Consider the following 18,128-nt stretch of genomic DNA (forward strand, 5'->3'; position numbering starts at 1 on the left):
GAGGGGTGGTGTGTGTGTGTGTGCTGGCATGTACAAGATTGCATGTCGTGTCACAAGGGTAAAACACACCCCAAGCATTAACAATATTAACAGAAGTCTGATTAATCCAATTCCCTTTAATATTTTACTACAACTTAAATTAGTCTTTTTCTGTTCAGAGTCAACCTCCTTCAGTTCTACTGGACTTGGAGCACATTGGTGCAGTATGAAAGGCCAAACACACAGACTAACACAAGTGCTGGGGCTGTTCTCATTAGCTCACAGGAGGAAAAACAAGGGTTATGCACAGAAATGTTTGTGATGCAGACTAAATTCTCTCAGGCTAAATTCTTTGGAGCAGGAACCGTCCTCTGCCTTATCCTTGTGCAGGAGCCAGACGTGGTCATCCCACTTGGCAGCTGCTGTCAGCCCCTAATAAGATTAGTAAGACATTTGCTCCCATGTGCCTGCTCTTGTTCAAAAACAAAGGCTGGGTAGACATTTTTCCAATCTATCATTTTAAGTATATCTAAAATATTTACAGAGGAAAAGGTTCTTGCTCCTGAGAACGGAGTTAACTTGCTTTCAAACAAAACCCCTCCCAATTCCATATTAACAAGTGTGAGAGTGTGTACTGAACCCCAGCCCTGGCCTATGAGTTCAGCCTGACACATCTGTAAATGATCTTCAGCAGCAGGAACAGACCCAAAGGATCAAACTTGGAAGGGACAGCAGCATCCGCAGCCTGCAAACACTGAAACCAAGCCTCTCTCAGGGCACTGGATAAAGCAGTTGCTCAAGCAACAGGAAGTATGCGAAGGCAGCTTGGAACAGACTCAGGAAAAACCAACATTCATTCTGAAGACAAAGTTTCAGGTCTGGAAGAAATTGATGCCAAAAAAAAAAGAAAAAAGAAAGCTAGGACATGGAAAATTTCTGGTGCTCCCACAGGTAGCCTGGGCTGGGAACACAAGCAGTACCTCAAAGCAAGGGATATAGGAAAGCCATCACACAACCCCAATGTCTCAGGTGCACAATCAGAAGGTGATCTCGCAGAGAGCTTCTCTGCATCCAGCCCTATCTCCAAACAGAACTACTACTGCACTCTCAGCACCTCACAGAAACCTGCATTTTTGTTGCAGGGAAAGAAGTGAGGAAGAAGCCCAGTCACAGTTTGACTCACCTGCAGCCTGCTGATAGAGAACTGCAGGAGAGTGATCACAGAGGTCTGAACAGATTCATTTGGTACAAGAATGATGTGGTGAGTGAAGCTCTGCACTGAGGCTGCAGTGCTTGTGTGAGCCCAGAAGCACAGAGCTGAGGCTGGCGATGCAGGGCACACTGCTGAGGCACACAGCTACGTGTGTGTGAGAGATGGGGTGGAGGTGGGATATGTCAATTCATTCCCTTTACAGAGATGGCCTGACATGTCAGACTTCAAGCCTCCTCCCCAGGAGGAATGTATACAGAAACGTCACACACAGCCTCCACTCCCAATGTTCCCTTCCCTCCCTCTCCCCCCCCCGAAGTTTCAGAAGTGCCATAAATCCAGAAAGGACACAAGATTAATCTCATCCTGAGAAACCCTTCTGTTGCTCCTGGAAAAAACCCTTGCTGCCAGCCCAGAGCTTACCTGAGGGGACAGGAAAGGTCATAAATAGCTTGAGCTTCTCCAAAAATACATCTGAGAAAAGGCAAAGAATTACCTCAAGGGTCAGGACAACAGTCATTTTTTAACACTGTAAACACGCAAGGTGGCAAAGCTGCCTGTCACAGTTGCCCCACTCTATCACTTTCAAGATGTTGCCTTGGCTTCAAAACTGAAAGTCTTCTTGTTCTAGAAGTAGCTCTGTTTTCCTATGCCACAGTCCTTAGCTAGCAGCTCCATAACAAACAACCACTGGCTCTGTCCCTTTGGCCACGAAGCTCATCGTCCAGTAATCCATGCTGGCATAACCTTTGGGAGATGCAATGAAGAAACATCATTAGTTCAATTCATGCCTAATGACTGCTTGCCTTTCCCATGAAGGGAAGAAGACATGCAGAAGCAATTTGAGCCCCTGCCCTGAGTGGCATGCTGGGTTTGTAATACCCAGCAGAGCACTGTGTCTTGTGTAGCCCCTATAGCTCAGTTTTAGGAATCTTTACACTGAGCATCTCATGGCATGCAGTTGTAGTGCAGGCCATGAATTCCAGCCCAAAATCACCATGTCTTGCTACAAACACTCACTACAGGCACACACTACATCCTTAGGTGTCAGCTATGAAAAACCCAGCTCCCAGAGCCTGAAGATTACAGCACAGGTACTCACCCAAATCTCCAGCTTCCAGATCCACCTTGAACATCTCACAGTGTCCTCTGCACTTGTTCAGAGGTACAACAGTCATGGTGAGCTGTCCACTTCCAACAAGAAAGAGGCTGTGCAAACTGTAGCTCTAGGAAGAGAGAAGAATACCTCAGAAGCCTTGCCAGCTTTTCTTGAATCTGTCTGATTAAACAAGGGCAGGTTACTATCCTGCAACAAGGTGAGGCAGCACAAACTACAGGTTTGCTGCTCCCTCAGATACCAGAGATATGGCAAAGCCTCCCAAGGCAGCTCCTCCACAAAACTCACATGGAAACAAAGATCAGGCTGGCAACACTCATTTCTGTGATGTGCCCCCATTGCAGGTATCCCAAAATGGGTAGAACTTACCAGGAACAACTCCCAAAAAGTGCCTCTCAAGTGAATTGTGCCCAACTGTGCACACACAAACCAGGACATAAATGTGAGGAGCTGGGACACCCCATAGGCATTTCTAACTGCTGAGGGAGGTGGACACGGTGTCCCAGGAGCACATAAATAGGCACAACATGCTTTCTCCCCAGTTCTGGGGGGTACAGCAACCTTGAGATGCCACATCACACAGCAGTGGAAAGAACTGAAAATGTGCAAATCCCCAAAAGGCCTGGAGATTCTGAAGGACAACTCACAGTCAAGGAGACAATGGCTCCAGGATGAATTTCTCACCTTATTCCCCAAATCTGGACGGCGGATTAGAAAGCAGTTCTCTAGGGAGACTGTCTTGGGGAACGACAGCAAAGAAGAAGTAGGGAAAAATTCCTGCAGGATGTGAGTTCTGTTCACAGACCTGTTCCTAAAAAATAAAAGTGAAAAAAGTCCAACAAGAAGAACATTGTATTACAGAAAGATCACATTATGATAATACTTCCAAGAAGAAAATTGTTCACAAACACTGATGCTTGATAAACACAGATGCTGGCAAGATCAGTCTGTTTTTGGAGGGGGAGATGGGGGCAGACCAAAGAAGCTAAGAGCAGAAACATCACTTGAAAGTAAAATACGTCTTCCCTAATTCTTAACCTAAGCTTTTCTAGCATATGCAGCAGGACAATGTAAACAGGGAACAAACACATTGTGGATACCTAAACAATTTCCTTCCCCTCTTCCCTTCAAATTGTCCAATTATCCTGCAGGATTCCCTGGTGCTTTGCAAAAGTCATGGTACCTCTTCTCAGTCAATAGAGACAGTGAAGGACTTTCCAGAGGTTATTAAAAATGCAAATTAGTTGCCACAGGTGATCAGACCACCACCCAAATGATTAAAACACGGCCTGAAGAACAGGACCAAGCAGTCACTGGGATATTTTTATCATGCATGAAGCCACAGCATGCAGAGCTTCATTTTTAGTGCATACTCTGCTTGGATCAAGCCAGAGTCAGTAGGCAGACACAAGTCTGTAACCCACATCTCTTCCCATTCCCTCTGTTAAAGCACAACTAGCAAGCTCCCGAGAGCTCACACAGGCAAAGCCTGTGCAGCCCTGCAGCAGAGATGGACACATCCATCTCCTCTGGATGGTTTCATCTTTGACCCACCAAGGAAGGAAAAATGGGAAGCTCTGTCTTGGAAGGCAGCTCCACAATTCAGATGAATTTTCTTCTATTATAATCTCTGCCAGTTCAGGATCCTGGGACTGAAAGTGCTTTAGTTCTTCATAGGAGAGAGATTGTCCTGTCTTAAACAACACAGAAATAAAATAAAAAGCTGCATACTGAGGGTTTCTCCCCTCTCCCATTTACATCCTTTGAAGAAAATCCAAGAGTGACAGCCACCAAGTTTGCTATGTGTCCAACCACAATGATAATCAGACCAGATCAGAGGAACAACGTGCTAAGGATGCAGACAGCTCTTCACCCTCCTGACGTATTTAAATTTGGGCTAAAAGTATTCTTCGGTGTACATTCCACCTCAATTAATTACAAATTATGAATCCAGGTATTACCTTGATTAAAAAAGGCTGAGACCTCTGGAGTTTTTCTGATAGTTCCCCGATGTCTGTCACAATCTGAAGGCTTTTCACAGTAGAACATGCTGTGCAGTTTGCAGAAAGTGTAGAAGTGTTCTGTCTGCAACCTGCTGCCCACCAGTCCTGGCATTCTTGAGAAGAAACAAGAGAAATGAGCTTAATTAGACCAAAAACGAAATGGAAAGAAGACAAACTCAATGATATGTGGAATTTCACCAAGACGTGGTGCTGATGTGTTCCTTCCTCTCATGCACTGACCTGAAGATAAAATGGGGAAAAAAGTCCCAATATCAGGAAAAACTTGGTAATATACGTAACAACTTGCTATATAGCTACTTGCCAATTTCCCCCTGCACTACTGCCATGTCCATTTTAAGCTTCAGAAACTAGCTGAACTGGCCTGCACTGAACGCTGCATATATTTATATCTTCAAAACTACAGGTTTTAAGTGAAACCATTACTTGGTGTCTATAGCTCACCTCCCTCCTCCAACTTGCAGCACTCCCAGCACAGAAGAGCAAGTAAATCTTCACAGAAGTGACTTGTTGCAGTACTGAACAAACAGGACGAGGGGAAATACTGCTGAACATCCCATGTATTTCTGTGTTAAGGGATCCACAGCTGCATCCAGGAAGGCACAGCTCTGATTTAGTGGCAGCGACAGCCATGGCGTTACAACCTCAGTCCTTCAGGGAGATGCTGAAGTTGGGCAGATGCAGCAAATCCACCCAAACACCTGATCTGTCAGGGTGGGTTAGGGCAACCCGAGGCCCTGGACACGCCTCAGATGAGGAGTCCAGAGATCTGTCTTCACAGCAGGCCCAGCCCTCCCCGCAGTGCCAGCACATGTCAAAACAGCTCATGCCTAATGGACATTGTTGCAGAACACCCAACAGGGAAACAGAGTGGATGAGACAGGAGAGAGAAAGAAGAGACAGTGAAGCCTGTCTGCAAAATGGTTGAGAAGTGATGCACAGCAGCTCCTCAGGCCTGCAGCCTGCGCAGTGCTACGACTGTGGCATCCAGCCATGCTAACACTCCTGCTTACAGCTCATACTTGATGAATACCATTTAACAGCAAAGCATTTGCTTCATTTTTCCCTCTGACATCTGCAGCAGACAAAGAGTAATGTCACGGGGGGGTTGTAGGCTCATTGGGGTGTTACAAGAAGGAAACGATTGGGATTCGTTTTGCTTTTTTCCTCTGAATATCTCCAATCAAACCCCACATGCTGCAATTTCCCACCCTACTGCTGCGATATGGATGGGAAGGGATCAGGATGCAATCTGCAGTCCTGCTGTAGGGATCATCTATGGTGGTTTTGGGGAAAGGAGTAAAAAGGAAAAACAAAGTGTAAAAACCTTATTGCAAGCAGAAGTCCCACTCCCATGAGAAACTGTTCCAAAGCATTTTCCCTCCCTGCTCACAAGAGAAAAAAGAAAATCTTTGTTCCACTGGCTGTAGAAAGCTTCGGTTTTACTACAAAAAACTCAACTCACAAAAAACAGCTGGTCAGCAATGGGAAACAAAAGGCTGAAAGATCTCTCCAGAGGAAGGGCAGTCACCATGAAGAGAACAAGAAAACATATCTTATAGTCTGTCATGATGCAGAGAGCAACACCACTATCATCTGTTTCTCTGCAAAACTCAGAGAGCTCATCCCAAAGCTTTAAGCTCAGACGTCCCAAAATTCTCTCCCAGGTCTCAAGGCAGCACCCCACATAGTTGGATGCTAATCAGCTTTGACAGTACAGAGCTTGATTCCTCCTTTGAGCCAGGCTGGGATATTTGCATTCTCAATTGCTTGATTCAGGAGGTTATTTCTTTTCCCCATGAATAACCCTAGCGAAGCACAGTTGAGACGCATTTCAAATGCTGCAAGTGGGACTGTGGGACTCTTTTTTTTTTTTTTGTAATTAATCTTTTAGATTGATTGTTGAGAGTGTTAGTCTGTGCACCAGCATGTGTGTGACTGGCATGACAAGTATGGGCAGCATGGAGGGCCTGCCCTTCCAAGAGAGGGAGGGAGATGGGACCGCACGTAGAGGAGAGGGCACGCAACTGCACACTGGGGACCAGAGCAGGAGGTTTACCAAGGATGCTTATTCTTCCCTTTCAATTACACTCCCTGCATTCCTTTTACATTATCACCCTGCCCAGACACCCTGGGGGATTATTTTGGTTTAAGCCAAGCAAACTGTCTGTTCACACACAGCCTGGATGGATACTGAAAGATGCACTCTCCATCTCCACGCAGCCGTCACACGATGGTCCCATCCACTCACATGAAAACACTGAAGTGCTGGGTGTGTGCAGTTATCCCTATGGAGTCTGGCAGCAGGGAAGCAGCTGTAGCAGTGACACACTCAACTACCCATTACGTGACACAAGTGTGGGCCAGTCCCAGCGAACCTCTCCTCTGCACTTGTGCTTTCTCATCGCCCTTGGAGGAGCAGCTTTCAGTTTGTTACACAGAACCTCAGCTCCCCATTGATCACACTCACCCAATATCTGCTTTTGTTCTTCATTAGCTCTACAGAACAAGGGCTGTCTTCCCCCCTGCGCCTGGATAGGTCCTAGCAGCACCACGGCTGTGGACTTCTAGCTGCCAGCATAGCACAGATGAAGAGATAACTTCCCTTAAAACGCGTCTATGATTAATGCTGGCAGGAGTTTATGGCTGTACTTTCCACTATGCAGAGAAATAATTTTCAATTTACAATCAGTTTAACATGTGCACCCCGCCCTACTTGGCCACTACCAGAGGATCTCCCAAGTATTTTGGCTGTCCCTAAATCTACAGAGGGGTGTGTGTGCACAGCCCCAGAGATGCAGGGTGGGGACGATCACACTGGATCTTCTGAGGTTACTAAGAAGACCTGGCCCTGCTTCTGCCCACTGCACTGAAGCAATAAAACTCATGGAAACTTGCCCACATAGATGTGAGAGCAGCAGCAAACCTCAGCAACAACCCTGCTCTCTTACGGGTCCAGACAGGAGGCTAGTATCAGTCTGCTAGTGCAGTGGTTCAGAGGGAAACCATCTAGCAGGGAAAGCTTTTGCTCCAGCATGACAGGTGGAGTCGAGGGTAGCTTTGGACCCTACCAAAGTGCTGCAAACATAAACCTTTCTGCATGCAGAACTGCAGATGTGGACACAGCTTGCTGACCCCCCACCAGGTTGTGGTCAGGTTGTCCTTGGTTCTGAGTCAAGAATGGCCTCCAGCTGTGTTGGGATCTCTGCAGACTTATGGATACACACTCCTCAAGTAAACAGCTCGTATCTCCTTGAGCAGCAAGCTTATCACTGCACACTCTTTCCCAGACTTTATGGGAACTTAAAATTATATTTTAAAAAATTGAAGGAGTTCACAGGCATCAATTCATTATTACACATCAATTTGAAGTCAGGCTAAACTGGTAGGTTCCCAAATAAGTCATAAACAATGCTTGCTAGTTGTAGTGTACAAGTCCTGATCAAGGAAAGCATCACAATGAGGTTTTAAATATACACTACACAATGAGGGCCCCTGTTCAGCACAAGATCCTCACCTCCTTCTCACACTGAACACTTCTGTAGCTCTATTTTGAACATATGCCTGGAGGAGAAAGTAACTCCCAGCTTGCTTCGTAGCATTTTTAGGAAAAGCTAGCAACAAAATAACAGCTACAAGTAAATGCATTAATAAACCCTTATTTTTGAATTGAGTGAAAAATCAACAGCTCAAAGAACTACTCCCTCATGTCACTAATGGGTAACGGCTGGTCAAACAACCGAAGGATGATTAGTCAATCTCCAATGAAGCATAAAAATTATTTTGATCCAACAAGCCATTGTGAAATCAAGTCTGCTCAGCCCAGCCCAAGAGGAACTCACAGTTCTGTGGGACAAAAGAGCATCACTTCCAGGAAAAATCTTCACCTACCAATATACAAAACTGAAGGCAGGGATGAAGCTGTCAGGAAAGCCTCCAAAGCCCACTACAACCTGCACCTCTGGTTCTGTGCCCTGTGCTGCTCTGGCAGTGTCTGACTTGGAGGAACAGTGTGCTTTTGAAGCAGATCCCTCTCAGTTGCTTCCACCTGTCTGACACTTGAGTCTGCAGAAGGTCTGACATGCCCATGTCACCAGTGCAAACAGAGCTCTGCTACATGCCTCTGGAACAGGTTGTACATGGCACAATCCCTCTTTGCTGGGATGTAAACCAAAATGAGAATTTACTTTGCAAACAAGGAGAGAAGAACTTTTGAAGACACCAAAATACAAAAGCAACAGGAAGAGTTCTTCATGTTCTGGATTGCCAGTTAGTTGGAGTCAGTTTACTATCAGCAAATCCAAATAAACATTCCACTGGCTGAACCAAGGCCAAAGTAAAGCAGCATTTGAAAACAGCTTGGCATCTCACTGCACTGCAACGCCAGCCTTTTTTTAATCCCCCTTTGAATGAGCCAACACAGGTGTCTGCTGGTCTGCTTCAGGTTGTGTTATAAAAGGATGTTTACATACACACAGATCAGATAAATGGGCAGCTGCACGAGGATGGAAGCAAGCCCTGTCTGCAATCCATGTCATGCTCACGTACACCTCAACATGCTCAAGCCCCTGAAGTGGGAACATGAGTGTATGCACAGATAGAGGAGCAAAAGAGCTTGAGCAGACAAAATGCACCTTCTTCAGGAAGCTAAAAAAAAAGATTCATTGTGAGCAAGATGAGAGGGCTGTGCTGAAGGCAGGAAAGAAGGGCAGTATAGTGATTAGACCATTAAGATAAGCAAGTTAGAAATCAGACCCTACTTTATGTCCCAAGCAGCTTTCTTGTTCAAAGCTTTCATTCAAAGCAGATCCATGCTCCTTGGGCTCACAGATCAGTGAACCCAGCAGGTCAGATGCAGCGTGGGCTGCAAAACCTCCTGAGAAAGGCAGACTGAATGCTTAGATTCTATGCCCACGCTGAGCTCAGGAAGCAGAACCTCTCCCTCAGGTAAAACAGGCATGCTGGATGCTCCCTTTTTGCATGGAGCTGAGCCAAGGATAAACATGCTTCAGGGCTACAATAAGAGGGGAGGCAACAAACTTAGAACAGAGAGAAATTTGGTAGTGGTTGGCCCATCACAGGCTGCCTGCAAAGGGTTAAGTCCAGAAAGAAGCCAGAGCCTGGCCAGGAGCCAAGGCAAGCCTGGAGCCAAATTGAAGGTAGCCAGCCAAGAGGCAGAGGCTGCTGTCTTCTCCCAGCTGAGCAGCTCCAGTAACCCAGCCTGCTGTGACCCATCCCCACAAAGAGCTCTCAGAAGCACCTGACAGCCTCCCCAGTGTGATACTGACATGTCATTTATAAGGTGTTTTTAAACACAAGGAGTCATCTCTCAGCTGGGGATAACTGCACAGGATCAATTTTCCAACACTGAGCTACATGTACGCTTGCATCTGATTTTTGAGGTGATGAGCAGCTATTTATGCAGCTGATTTTGAACTGTGTAGGATATATTTGGTCAGGACAGGGTCTCATTATTAGAAGCAAAGCTGGCTATTCCTTTAGGTCGTCACATGCTGGTAACAACCCCTGTAAATGGTCACACTGTTGGATGAGAGCCTATTCACCACTGACCAAGGTTTCTGAGCTGCAAGGACTTTGCATACTTTGGCAGACACACGAGATAATGTAAGAACAATTCATGCTCTGCTCATCCACATCATTGTTCTGTGTGGTTGGCAAGGAACAGTTACCAATATGACACCTAAATTCATATTTAGATATCAAAAAAGCTATAAAGATGTCAAACTGCATCATAAAGGGAAGAACCACTGATAAATATGTAGTGTCTCACCTGGCACCTATTACTACACACTCAAGGAGTTCATTGCATTTCCTCCTAACACTTGCAAGGGAAAAGGAAGCACTCACAGCCCTACTTTGAAGGGAGAGAACTGAAACACAGATAGAGCAACTTCTCCATCCCAGAATATCCAGAAAAGAGAAACAAACCCAGGTTACATAGGCCCTGCGACTTCCCTGGGAAGTCCTCTGTTAACCCAAATGCCTGCTCAAAATTCAGTGTTCCTTACAAAACATAGATCCCAAAGGTCAGCAAATCTCCCATCTCCCTGGGGATAGGTGCAATGTGAAGCACTCAGTTGTCCAGCAGAAAGCAAAATGCTCACGTGATGAGAGGCACTCGCCTTGCCCAGAGCAGGCAGTGTGACCCAGCACTGGGGTTTTCACAAGCTCTACATAAACATGAGCTCAGGAAGAGTAAATGCAAACCACATTTGTGTACAGCCTTACCCCAACCAAAGAGACCTTGGTTCCTAACCTTGGGAAAACAGCTGAAACAGAGGCACAGGGGCCAAACCCAAAGATACAGGGTTGGCTTTGAAGCCACAAAGGGTGGGAGCATTAATTTTTATATGGGGATTGATCTGAGGGATAAAGAAGGCAAGGAGCAGAAGAGAAAGACAGTCAAAGAGGAAATTTACTTTGGACCCAATCCTACAAACCTAATGCAACAAACACAGCTTTGCACACACTGCACTCTTCACTTTGGCTGTGAGGTGGAGGCTCAAAGGTCTTCCCACAGCCACTGGCACAGGCAGCCCTTGTCATCCACAGCATGGCTCCTGGGGTAGAAGGGACTAGGATGAAGGTTAAGAGGAATGCAGGTCACCCTGAGCTGGAGGGAAGAGGAGCAGCATCCCACACCCCTGCTCATCTCAAAGTGCTGTCATCACTCTAATTTAGGGCTCTGGCTTTTGGGGAAACCTGGCTGCCCAGCCCACATCTTCCAAGGGAACAAGCTCCAATCTGCAAACCTGGAAACAGGAAAACTGCTTCAAACCCACTGCTTCCAGAGCAGGCCCAGGAGGGCCAGCACAGCCTCAAACCTCAGCCCCACGCAGCCAGGCTGCCCCCATCTGCCCCAGAGGAAGTGAAATGAGCCACCCACACAAGCCTGGCTGCATCCAGCCTTTGTCCACACCACTTTGGGCTGTGCGGCCAAGGGAATGCTGCCAGCACCACTGGTGGGCCAGGGCAGCCTCCAAACTGCTAATGGGTGGCTTTCAGCATGAACAGCCCAAGCTGGACTTGTACTGGTGCCTGAGCACAAGAAGTTTCATCCGTGTTTCAGCCTCAGCTCCTTCTAAAAATTAATCTAGCAAAGACCTACTCAGAGGACAAAAGAAGAGTCCATACGCTGAGTCACTTGGGTCTTGTTTTTCCTTTGCTGTGTAGACTCCTTGCATGGTGTCTTCTATACAAATGGAAAGTGCTAGGCCTACTTACAAGATCCCCTAGTCTTGACGGATTTCCAGAACTCATAGAGGTATGAGGGATTTTACCCGCATTTAAACAACCACCTCACATCCTGATTCCCAGAACCTCATGTTCCCTTTGGAGGTTTTTTGATCAGCTGGTTTTCACACCAGTAGCCCAGGCCTGGGCACAGAAGTCTCCATTTGTCTCCTTCTGCATACAGAAGCAGGAGTGTTCACAGACCCACATAAACACCGACAGATAAGCAGGCCACTCATGTCAAATGGCTATCAGAGCCACCACTTCACCTTTGTTTTTTCCTCTCTATGAGAGATCCCAATGAGTAAGGGAGGAAGCAAACAGTGGGGATACCCCAGCCAACCCATACAAACCCAAATGAACAGCCAGCCACACGTCAGAGGAAGACAGGGAGACACAGAGAGAGAATGCAGAATGGTGCTGGCATTTCAGGGAGGCATTTTTAGCTACAGCAGGAAGGTCAGACCCAAACAGAGAGCTCCAACACAATGAGCTGCTCATGCTAAATATAAACCACCCGAGGGCACAGCCACTAGAGTTTGTTTTTACAGTGAGCCAACAGACAATCAGCACTGTGCCACAGCCCTGCTGAAAATAATTCACAGAGCCCATGCTTTTGCCAGGTGCTAGCCTAAGTCAGTGGAAATGATAACTGAGAATGAGAAATACTCACACTTTTCCATTTCTGTTATGACCATCTCCCATGACAGCACCATCTCATGACAAATCCATCTAGCTTCCTCACAGACACACCATTCCTAACGTTACTTTAGCTGCTATGAACACTGTAGGCTCTCAAGCCCACAGTCCTTTCCCAATATGCCACTTGGCAAAAGCTACTTTTTCTTAAACCCAGGTCACATGTGGAGGTTTCTACACTCTGTTCACAAATATGAAAACAAATTGGTTTTGTATGCCTAAAGGCGACATTTACCCAGCATAGCTATCCCACCATGGTTCCAAGAACTGCAAGAAAACAAGAATGTGCAAGAAGAAAATCATGAAGTGAAGAGATAAAATATGCTTCAGCCCCAGTGAATAGAAGGGAAAGTGCCCTGGCTAGAACTCAGGAAGCTATTTTTAAGTACAGTGGTAAGAAAAGGGAAAACCGTGGTGTCAATCTAATATCATATTTGTTATTTGGTACCCAAGGAGACACTCAAGTGATTTGTGTGGATGGTATTTAAGTTGGTATTAAGTAGGCTTCTGTTACAGAAGAAAAATGATTTCCTTACTCTCAAGCATGTACTTCTTGGCAATAGGGAGAGAGAGCAGCCGGATGTGACCGATGAGGGAGCCCCAGGCATGGGCTCTGGAGAGTGGAGTTTCAGGTGGCAGAGGGCTGTATGGCTGGATCACAAAGTACACAGTTAGCAAGACCAGTCCCAGTGTGAGCAGGCCCTGCAAGAACAAACAGGCATGTAATTAATTACACCGCAGTGAGCTGATGTGTCCTCAGCACAGGACACACGTGAATGCTGAGGATGTGCGCTGTAAGATGAACATCCAAATTTCCACTGTGGATCCTCACTTAACCGTGGTGCTATTTACATACACAAAGATGTCACTCGGTTTCATTGCTATCCAAAACCAAAATTAAGCAGCCTTCAAAACAGAGCCACACAACTCTGTCCATTTATTTCAGTGCTGCTATTCACCCAGCACCAAAGCAAAGAAGATCATCCACAGATGGTTCCGATTCCTCCCACCTCACCAAAAATGAAAGCCTGCACTTCCACCATACCTCTTACACAAGGTTTTCAAAGCTTTTTGCAAACATCTGTCAAGCCTTGAAACATTTTGGCAGAGGTGGTGCCAGCTCCCTCCCCCACACCACAGTCCCAAAGGAGCCTTCAAGAGATGACACCACGCATTTCTCCCCAGCAGACAAAATCAGAGTGAACCAACAGCAAAATCCAGAAGAGAAGATGGAAGTTCAAGTCCCCAGTTTCCCATTCTCCAGCCTCATTTTACAGCTTTTATAGGAAAGGAAGATAACAGCTTGATTACTTTTTCTAACTGGAAACCACTGTGATGATTCTGCAAAGACAACACTAACTCACCGCTGAACATTATGCCACTGAGAAGTTCTTTATACTTGTGACATCTCCTACCTACTTAACAGAATAGCATCCTTTCCCCTACTTGGGAATGCTTTTTACAGCATCTTTTAGTTAAGTTTCTGCAAGCATTTTTCTCTCATCGAGCATCACGGCAGTAGGTTCATTTTGTGGACTAGAAGGAGAATAAAGTTGGACGGAAACTCAGGACAGAATCAGAAACAGAACTTGGATGCCTTCATTATACAACCCTGAACTTTAAGAATCTCCTTCCTTCCTCACATTTCCACTGTGAGTGCTGACATTTGGAATCGTTGCCTGAAAAATCAATCCAAAGACTTCGTTCTTTAATAATTTAAGGAGAGGGAGGTGTTGACATGTTCAACTTTCAATTCACACGAGTAATTCCAAATCTCAGTCAGTTGCCTTCTATTTTCAAACCAGCTTATGGAGGGAAAGAAGAAAGCTATCCTTAACATCTTCTTAAATAAAGAACTTGGAAAATGCAATGGGAAACAAAAGGTTCAGATGCAAAGGGAAAAATTCAGAGCCTCAAATGGGCTGTGCATGCACAGAGATGCCTTACCTTGTAGATGGCCACTAAGACAGGGTAGCGGGGAGGGCCCCTCTGGGGTTCATTTCTTTCCAAGAGCTGCTTGATGAATTTCTCGATGGCTTTTTCTGACATCCCACACTGGTGCCCAGTCTGTCTCACCAGATCAATTGTCTCTGATAGCTTGTCATAGATGCTGAGCTCGTTGGCTGAAAGCTCCATGGCCTCCGATGAAAAATCCCTGTGGAGAGAGACTCAATGCATTACAGAAAGCACACTCCAATCACCCATCTCAACACCAGCATGTGCAGAAAGATCCCAGGAACACAAAGAAACAACGTAGCTGCAGTCCTCATGATCTCTGCTGGGCCGGTATCTTCAGGGGACTGAAAGAAGCAGCAAAATTTCTTAACAGCAAAAGAACCAGTGGAGATTTGCAGATTATGTAAATGAACAGAACTTCCCAGAAATCAGTGAAACTCTATTTATTCATCTGTTCCAAATGATCCATCCCATAAAGCGACTGCTTACCGAGTACAAGAGCCAGCACTACAAAGCTGATCACCACAGACAGCAGCCAAGACAAGCTCTCCTCCTCTATAATTGTAGTTGCTTATTTTAACATAGATTTGTTTTCATTAAATACCCCATCAGCAATAAGAAGAGGGCAGGGAAAGAAGCTGTATGTGCAGGGTAAAGTTCAACAGTTTACAATTTGTTCAAATTTTCGCAACCTCATGTCCAGGCCAACTGATTATTAAGTAACAGTAATAAGATAGCAGCATGCTCTGCAGGCAGGAGAACTCTTGTGTCCCACTGAGGGGTTGCCTCCAGGTCATCCACATGCAGAAATGCAGGACAAACTGTGTTGTGAGCTACAGACAGACAATAAATGGCACCTGACGGCAATTTACTTCTCAAAGATTCCCAAAGAGATTTCAAAGGGAACTTGTATGAATGCACCCTATGAGTGGTCAATGTTAAGACACTACAAAAAGAAATCCGTTCCTCTGCTGCTCCCCTTGTCTGCCACAAAGGCAGAGCTCTGCAATACCAAGAGGAGCAGATTTGTCTGCACAGAACAGGCTGAGAATTCTCACCCCAAACTGTGGGTTTCTATGGGTTTCTACAAACCAGACCTCAAACAACAGCACTTCTAATATTTTTCTGCAATGCTAGGATGTTGTTCCAGAGAAAAACAAAACAGATCAAAACCAGCAATACTACCAGCTTCTGCAACTGCTTCACTCATCTCAAGAACATCCATGTTCCACTCTTGCACATTTACGTGGCCATACAGTGAATCAGATCAGAAAAACCATCTTGCTGGAGAACAGTCCCACCTTGTTTAGTCAGCAGCTGCCTATACACCTTACTCAGACACTTCACATCAGATGTTATAGCAACAGCACTGTCAAATATTTAACTACAGCTTTAGAAACACCAAAAGAATATATATTTAAAAAAAAAAAAAAAAAAAGAACTGAACTCAAAGCACACAAGGAGAACATATTGCACTGCATTGCTGGGTTAATTACCTCCCAGCCCTGTTCTGCCACCATTCCTTCCATTTCATGCAAACATTTGTCCCAGATCTCACTACCTGAGCAGACTCATGGGCTGGCAAAGCTGCCCAGAAGCAGGTTTGGTCAATACATCGTTATGGACTGTAAGCTCCCCAAGGCAGGGACCTTTTCCTCTGGTCAGCACAGCACGTGGCATGCACTCAGCTCTATAAAAACAATGCACTGCTTTACTAACTCTTTCATTTATGTAATAAAGAGCCAGCACATCTGTATGATATTAAATGCCTTTTTTTCCCCCTCAGCTTTTACGTTGCCTTGACAATGCAACTGGTATGTGACAGGTTATCTAGCTTCCTCTTGCTCTTACTTTTGCCAAAACTTTTGCCTGTGAAGCTCTCCAGTGCTGAATTCCTCTGCTTGCTGGATCTGCCTGGAGCTGCTTCCACACTTATCCCTACAGAAATGCTGTCAAACACAGCAGCATCCACCTTTCCAAACAGCAGAAGCATCCTGCTATAGTAAACCGCTGAGACACATCTTGACACACTGGAACAGGCTGCCCAAGGAGGTTGTGGATGCCCCATCCCCAGAGGCATTCAATGCCAGGCTGGATGTGGCTCTGGACAGCCTGGTCTGCTGACTGGCGACCTGCACATGGCACAGGGGTTGAAAATAGATGTTCAATTGTGGTCCTTTTCAACCCAGGCCATTCTATGATCTTAGCTCTCTCCACCCCAACCTTTGTATTCAGCTCTGAGCAAGCACATTTGCAGACAACCCCTGCGAGTTACAGGCAGTGAAAAGCCCTGCATAACTCCTTGGCAAACCCAACAGCAAACTGCATCCTCAACCGGGACACGAGACACTACTGAAGACATCGTTTTGAGAACAGACGAAGCCTTAAAAAAAAACAAAAAACAAAGATAAATAACAATCCATTATGCTCCTTCCTATCAGCACAACCAGGCCGAGAAAATAACAACAAGAGGCCACTGTATGCAACGTGCTGCTGATCACACACACACTGAGTGGGCCTTATTCACAGCAGCCTCTCAGGGCAGGCCTTCCCAGCACGACATCCAGACGTTTTGTGCCATTTTTGATGAACTCTGCCAGCCCTCGAGGGACTGCTTGGTGACCGCAGGGCCGGGCAGCAGCCACACGTCGTCCCAACAAACAGCCAAACCCAGCACTGTGCCCACAGGGCTGGGAACGGAGGGTTTTAAAAAGAGAAATATTTAGCAAGGAGAGCTGTTGGGAAAAACCCTGAGGAGGGAAAGGCTGTGGGAAGATTTACACACTGCTCAGCAGGCCCAGCGCTGGGTGCTGGATGCACCGTGCGCAGAACGAGGCCTGCATCCCACCGCCACAACACGGCTATCGCTGACTGCCGAGAATCAACGTCCAGGCTTTAAAAAAATAATAATAAATTATTAGAATTAAATCAACAGAGAGAAAACGTCTCGATGGCCCCGCGCGGCCCATAGAGGCCCTTAGGCCTAGGCTTAGGCCCAGGCCCAGGCCCAGGCCCAGGCCCAGGCCGCCCCCCCTCCCCGTCTCCCGCCCGCCCCGCGCCCCCCCGCCGCCCCCGGCCTCACCCCGCTCCGCCGCCCGGCTCCGGGCTCCTCCCGCCCGCGGTGGAGGCGGGCCCGGCCTCTGCTTCCTGCTTCCGGCGGAGGGGGGGTGAAGGGAGGGGGAGGATTTTCCTTCTGTAAAAGGAAAATCCTTTTTCTGCCTTATTTCTCAATTGATTTTCACCTCCCCCCCCCCTCACCCCCAGGCTGACCTCCCCTCAGCCTCTTCTTCTCCAGCCAAACAGAATCACAGTAACGCCAAGGTTGGAAAAGACCTATGAGATCATGCAGTCCAACCATCCACCAAACACCCTCCTGTCCCACCCTCCAGACCCTTCCCCACCTTCACAGCCTTCCTCTGGATGCTCTTTTATATTGTTATGCCCTTCTGACGTTGCGTGCCCTCCATCAAGGCACCCCTGCACCCCTCAATCCGCTCCCCGACCCCCCAGCCATTCCCAGCTACGACGATCGTGGGTTGGCTTTGGTATCTGCTGCTCTCAGGTCCCCATTTCAGCCTCATTCCAGCTCTCGGACCCAACAGCAATGAGTTCTGCAGCTCGATCAGACACTGCAAGGATTCTGTTGGGATTCCCTGCCTTCCCAACCCCAGCTGATGATGTAGGGAGGTTCTCCATTCCAGCTTTAGCACGGTGCCAGGGGACTGGAGGGAAATCCTTCAGGATTACAGCTGGGCATTCACAGGCAAATGCTGGCTTTGCTGAAAGCTGGCACCTGGCACTCCTCACACAATTTGTCCCAACACGTCAGGATCCCTTCCAGTTTGCCGGCTCTCAAACAGAGCAAAGTGGTGGTGGACACCTGATGACCTGG

The 18,128-nt window shown here is 46.8% G+C and overlaps 1 protein-coding gene across 3 annotated transcripts; it reads right to left on the reverse strand.

Annotated features, from left to right (window-relative positions):
* Nucleotides 1–101: 101 nt before the first annotated feature.
* Nucleotides 102–17,451, reverse strand: C25H6orf89 (chromosome 25 C6orf89 homolog). 3 transcript variants are annotated; one of them, XM_031605979.2, is made up of 8 exons: nucleotides 17,319–17,451; nucleotides 14,228–14,435; nucleotides 12,817–12,982; nucleotides 4,268–4,422; nucleotides 3,861–4,000; nucleotides 2,991–3,117; nucleotides 2,292–2,415; nucleotides 102–1,936 (listed from the first exon to the last, which is right to left on the reverse strand). In XM_031605979.2, exons 2-8 carry the CDS (start codon nucleotides 14,414–14,416, stop codon nucleotides 1,851–1,853), a joined length of 987 nt encoding a protein of 328 aa, XP_031461839.2. In that variant the 5' UTR covers nucleotides 14,417–14,435; nucleotides 17,319–17,451; the 3' UTR covers nucleotides 102–1,850. The 3 variants fall into 3 exon arrangements, with proteins under 3 accessions (XP_031461839.2, XP_089980548.1, XP_089980547.1); XM_090124422.1 differs by lacking the exon at nucleotides 17,319–17,451 and adding an exon at nucleotides 16,088–17,241; XM_090124421.1 differs by lacking the exon at nucleotides 17,319–17,451 and adding an exon at nucleotides 14,726–15,658.
* Between the last annotated feature and the right edge of the window lie 677 nt (nucleotides 17,452–18,128).

Source organism: Phasianus colchicus, chromosome 25, assembly GCF_987193195.1.
Source record: "Phasianus colchicus chromosome 25, bPhaCol1.hap1.1, whole genome shotgun sequence".
In the NCBI taxonomy this organism is placed as follows: domain Eukaryota; kingdom Metazoa; phylum Chordata; class Aves; order Galliformes; family Phasianidae; genus Phasianus; species Phasianus colchicus.

Excerpts from the sequence above, each read along its gene's own strand:
- C25H6orf89 (XM_031605979.2), bottom strand. The coding sequence starts at position 14,416 with ATGGAGCTTTCAGCCAACGAGCTCAGCATCTATGACAAGCTATCAGAG. Across the intron at positions 12,983-14,227 it reads TCTTAGTGGCCATCTACAAG|GGCCTGCTCACACTGGGACT; the intron begins GTAAGGCATCTC and ends TTGTTCTTGCAG. Across the intron at positions 4,423-12,816 it reads CAAGAAGTACATGCTTGAGA|AATGCCAGGACTGGTGGGCA; the intron begins GTAAGGAAATCA and ends TTTCTTCTCAAG.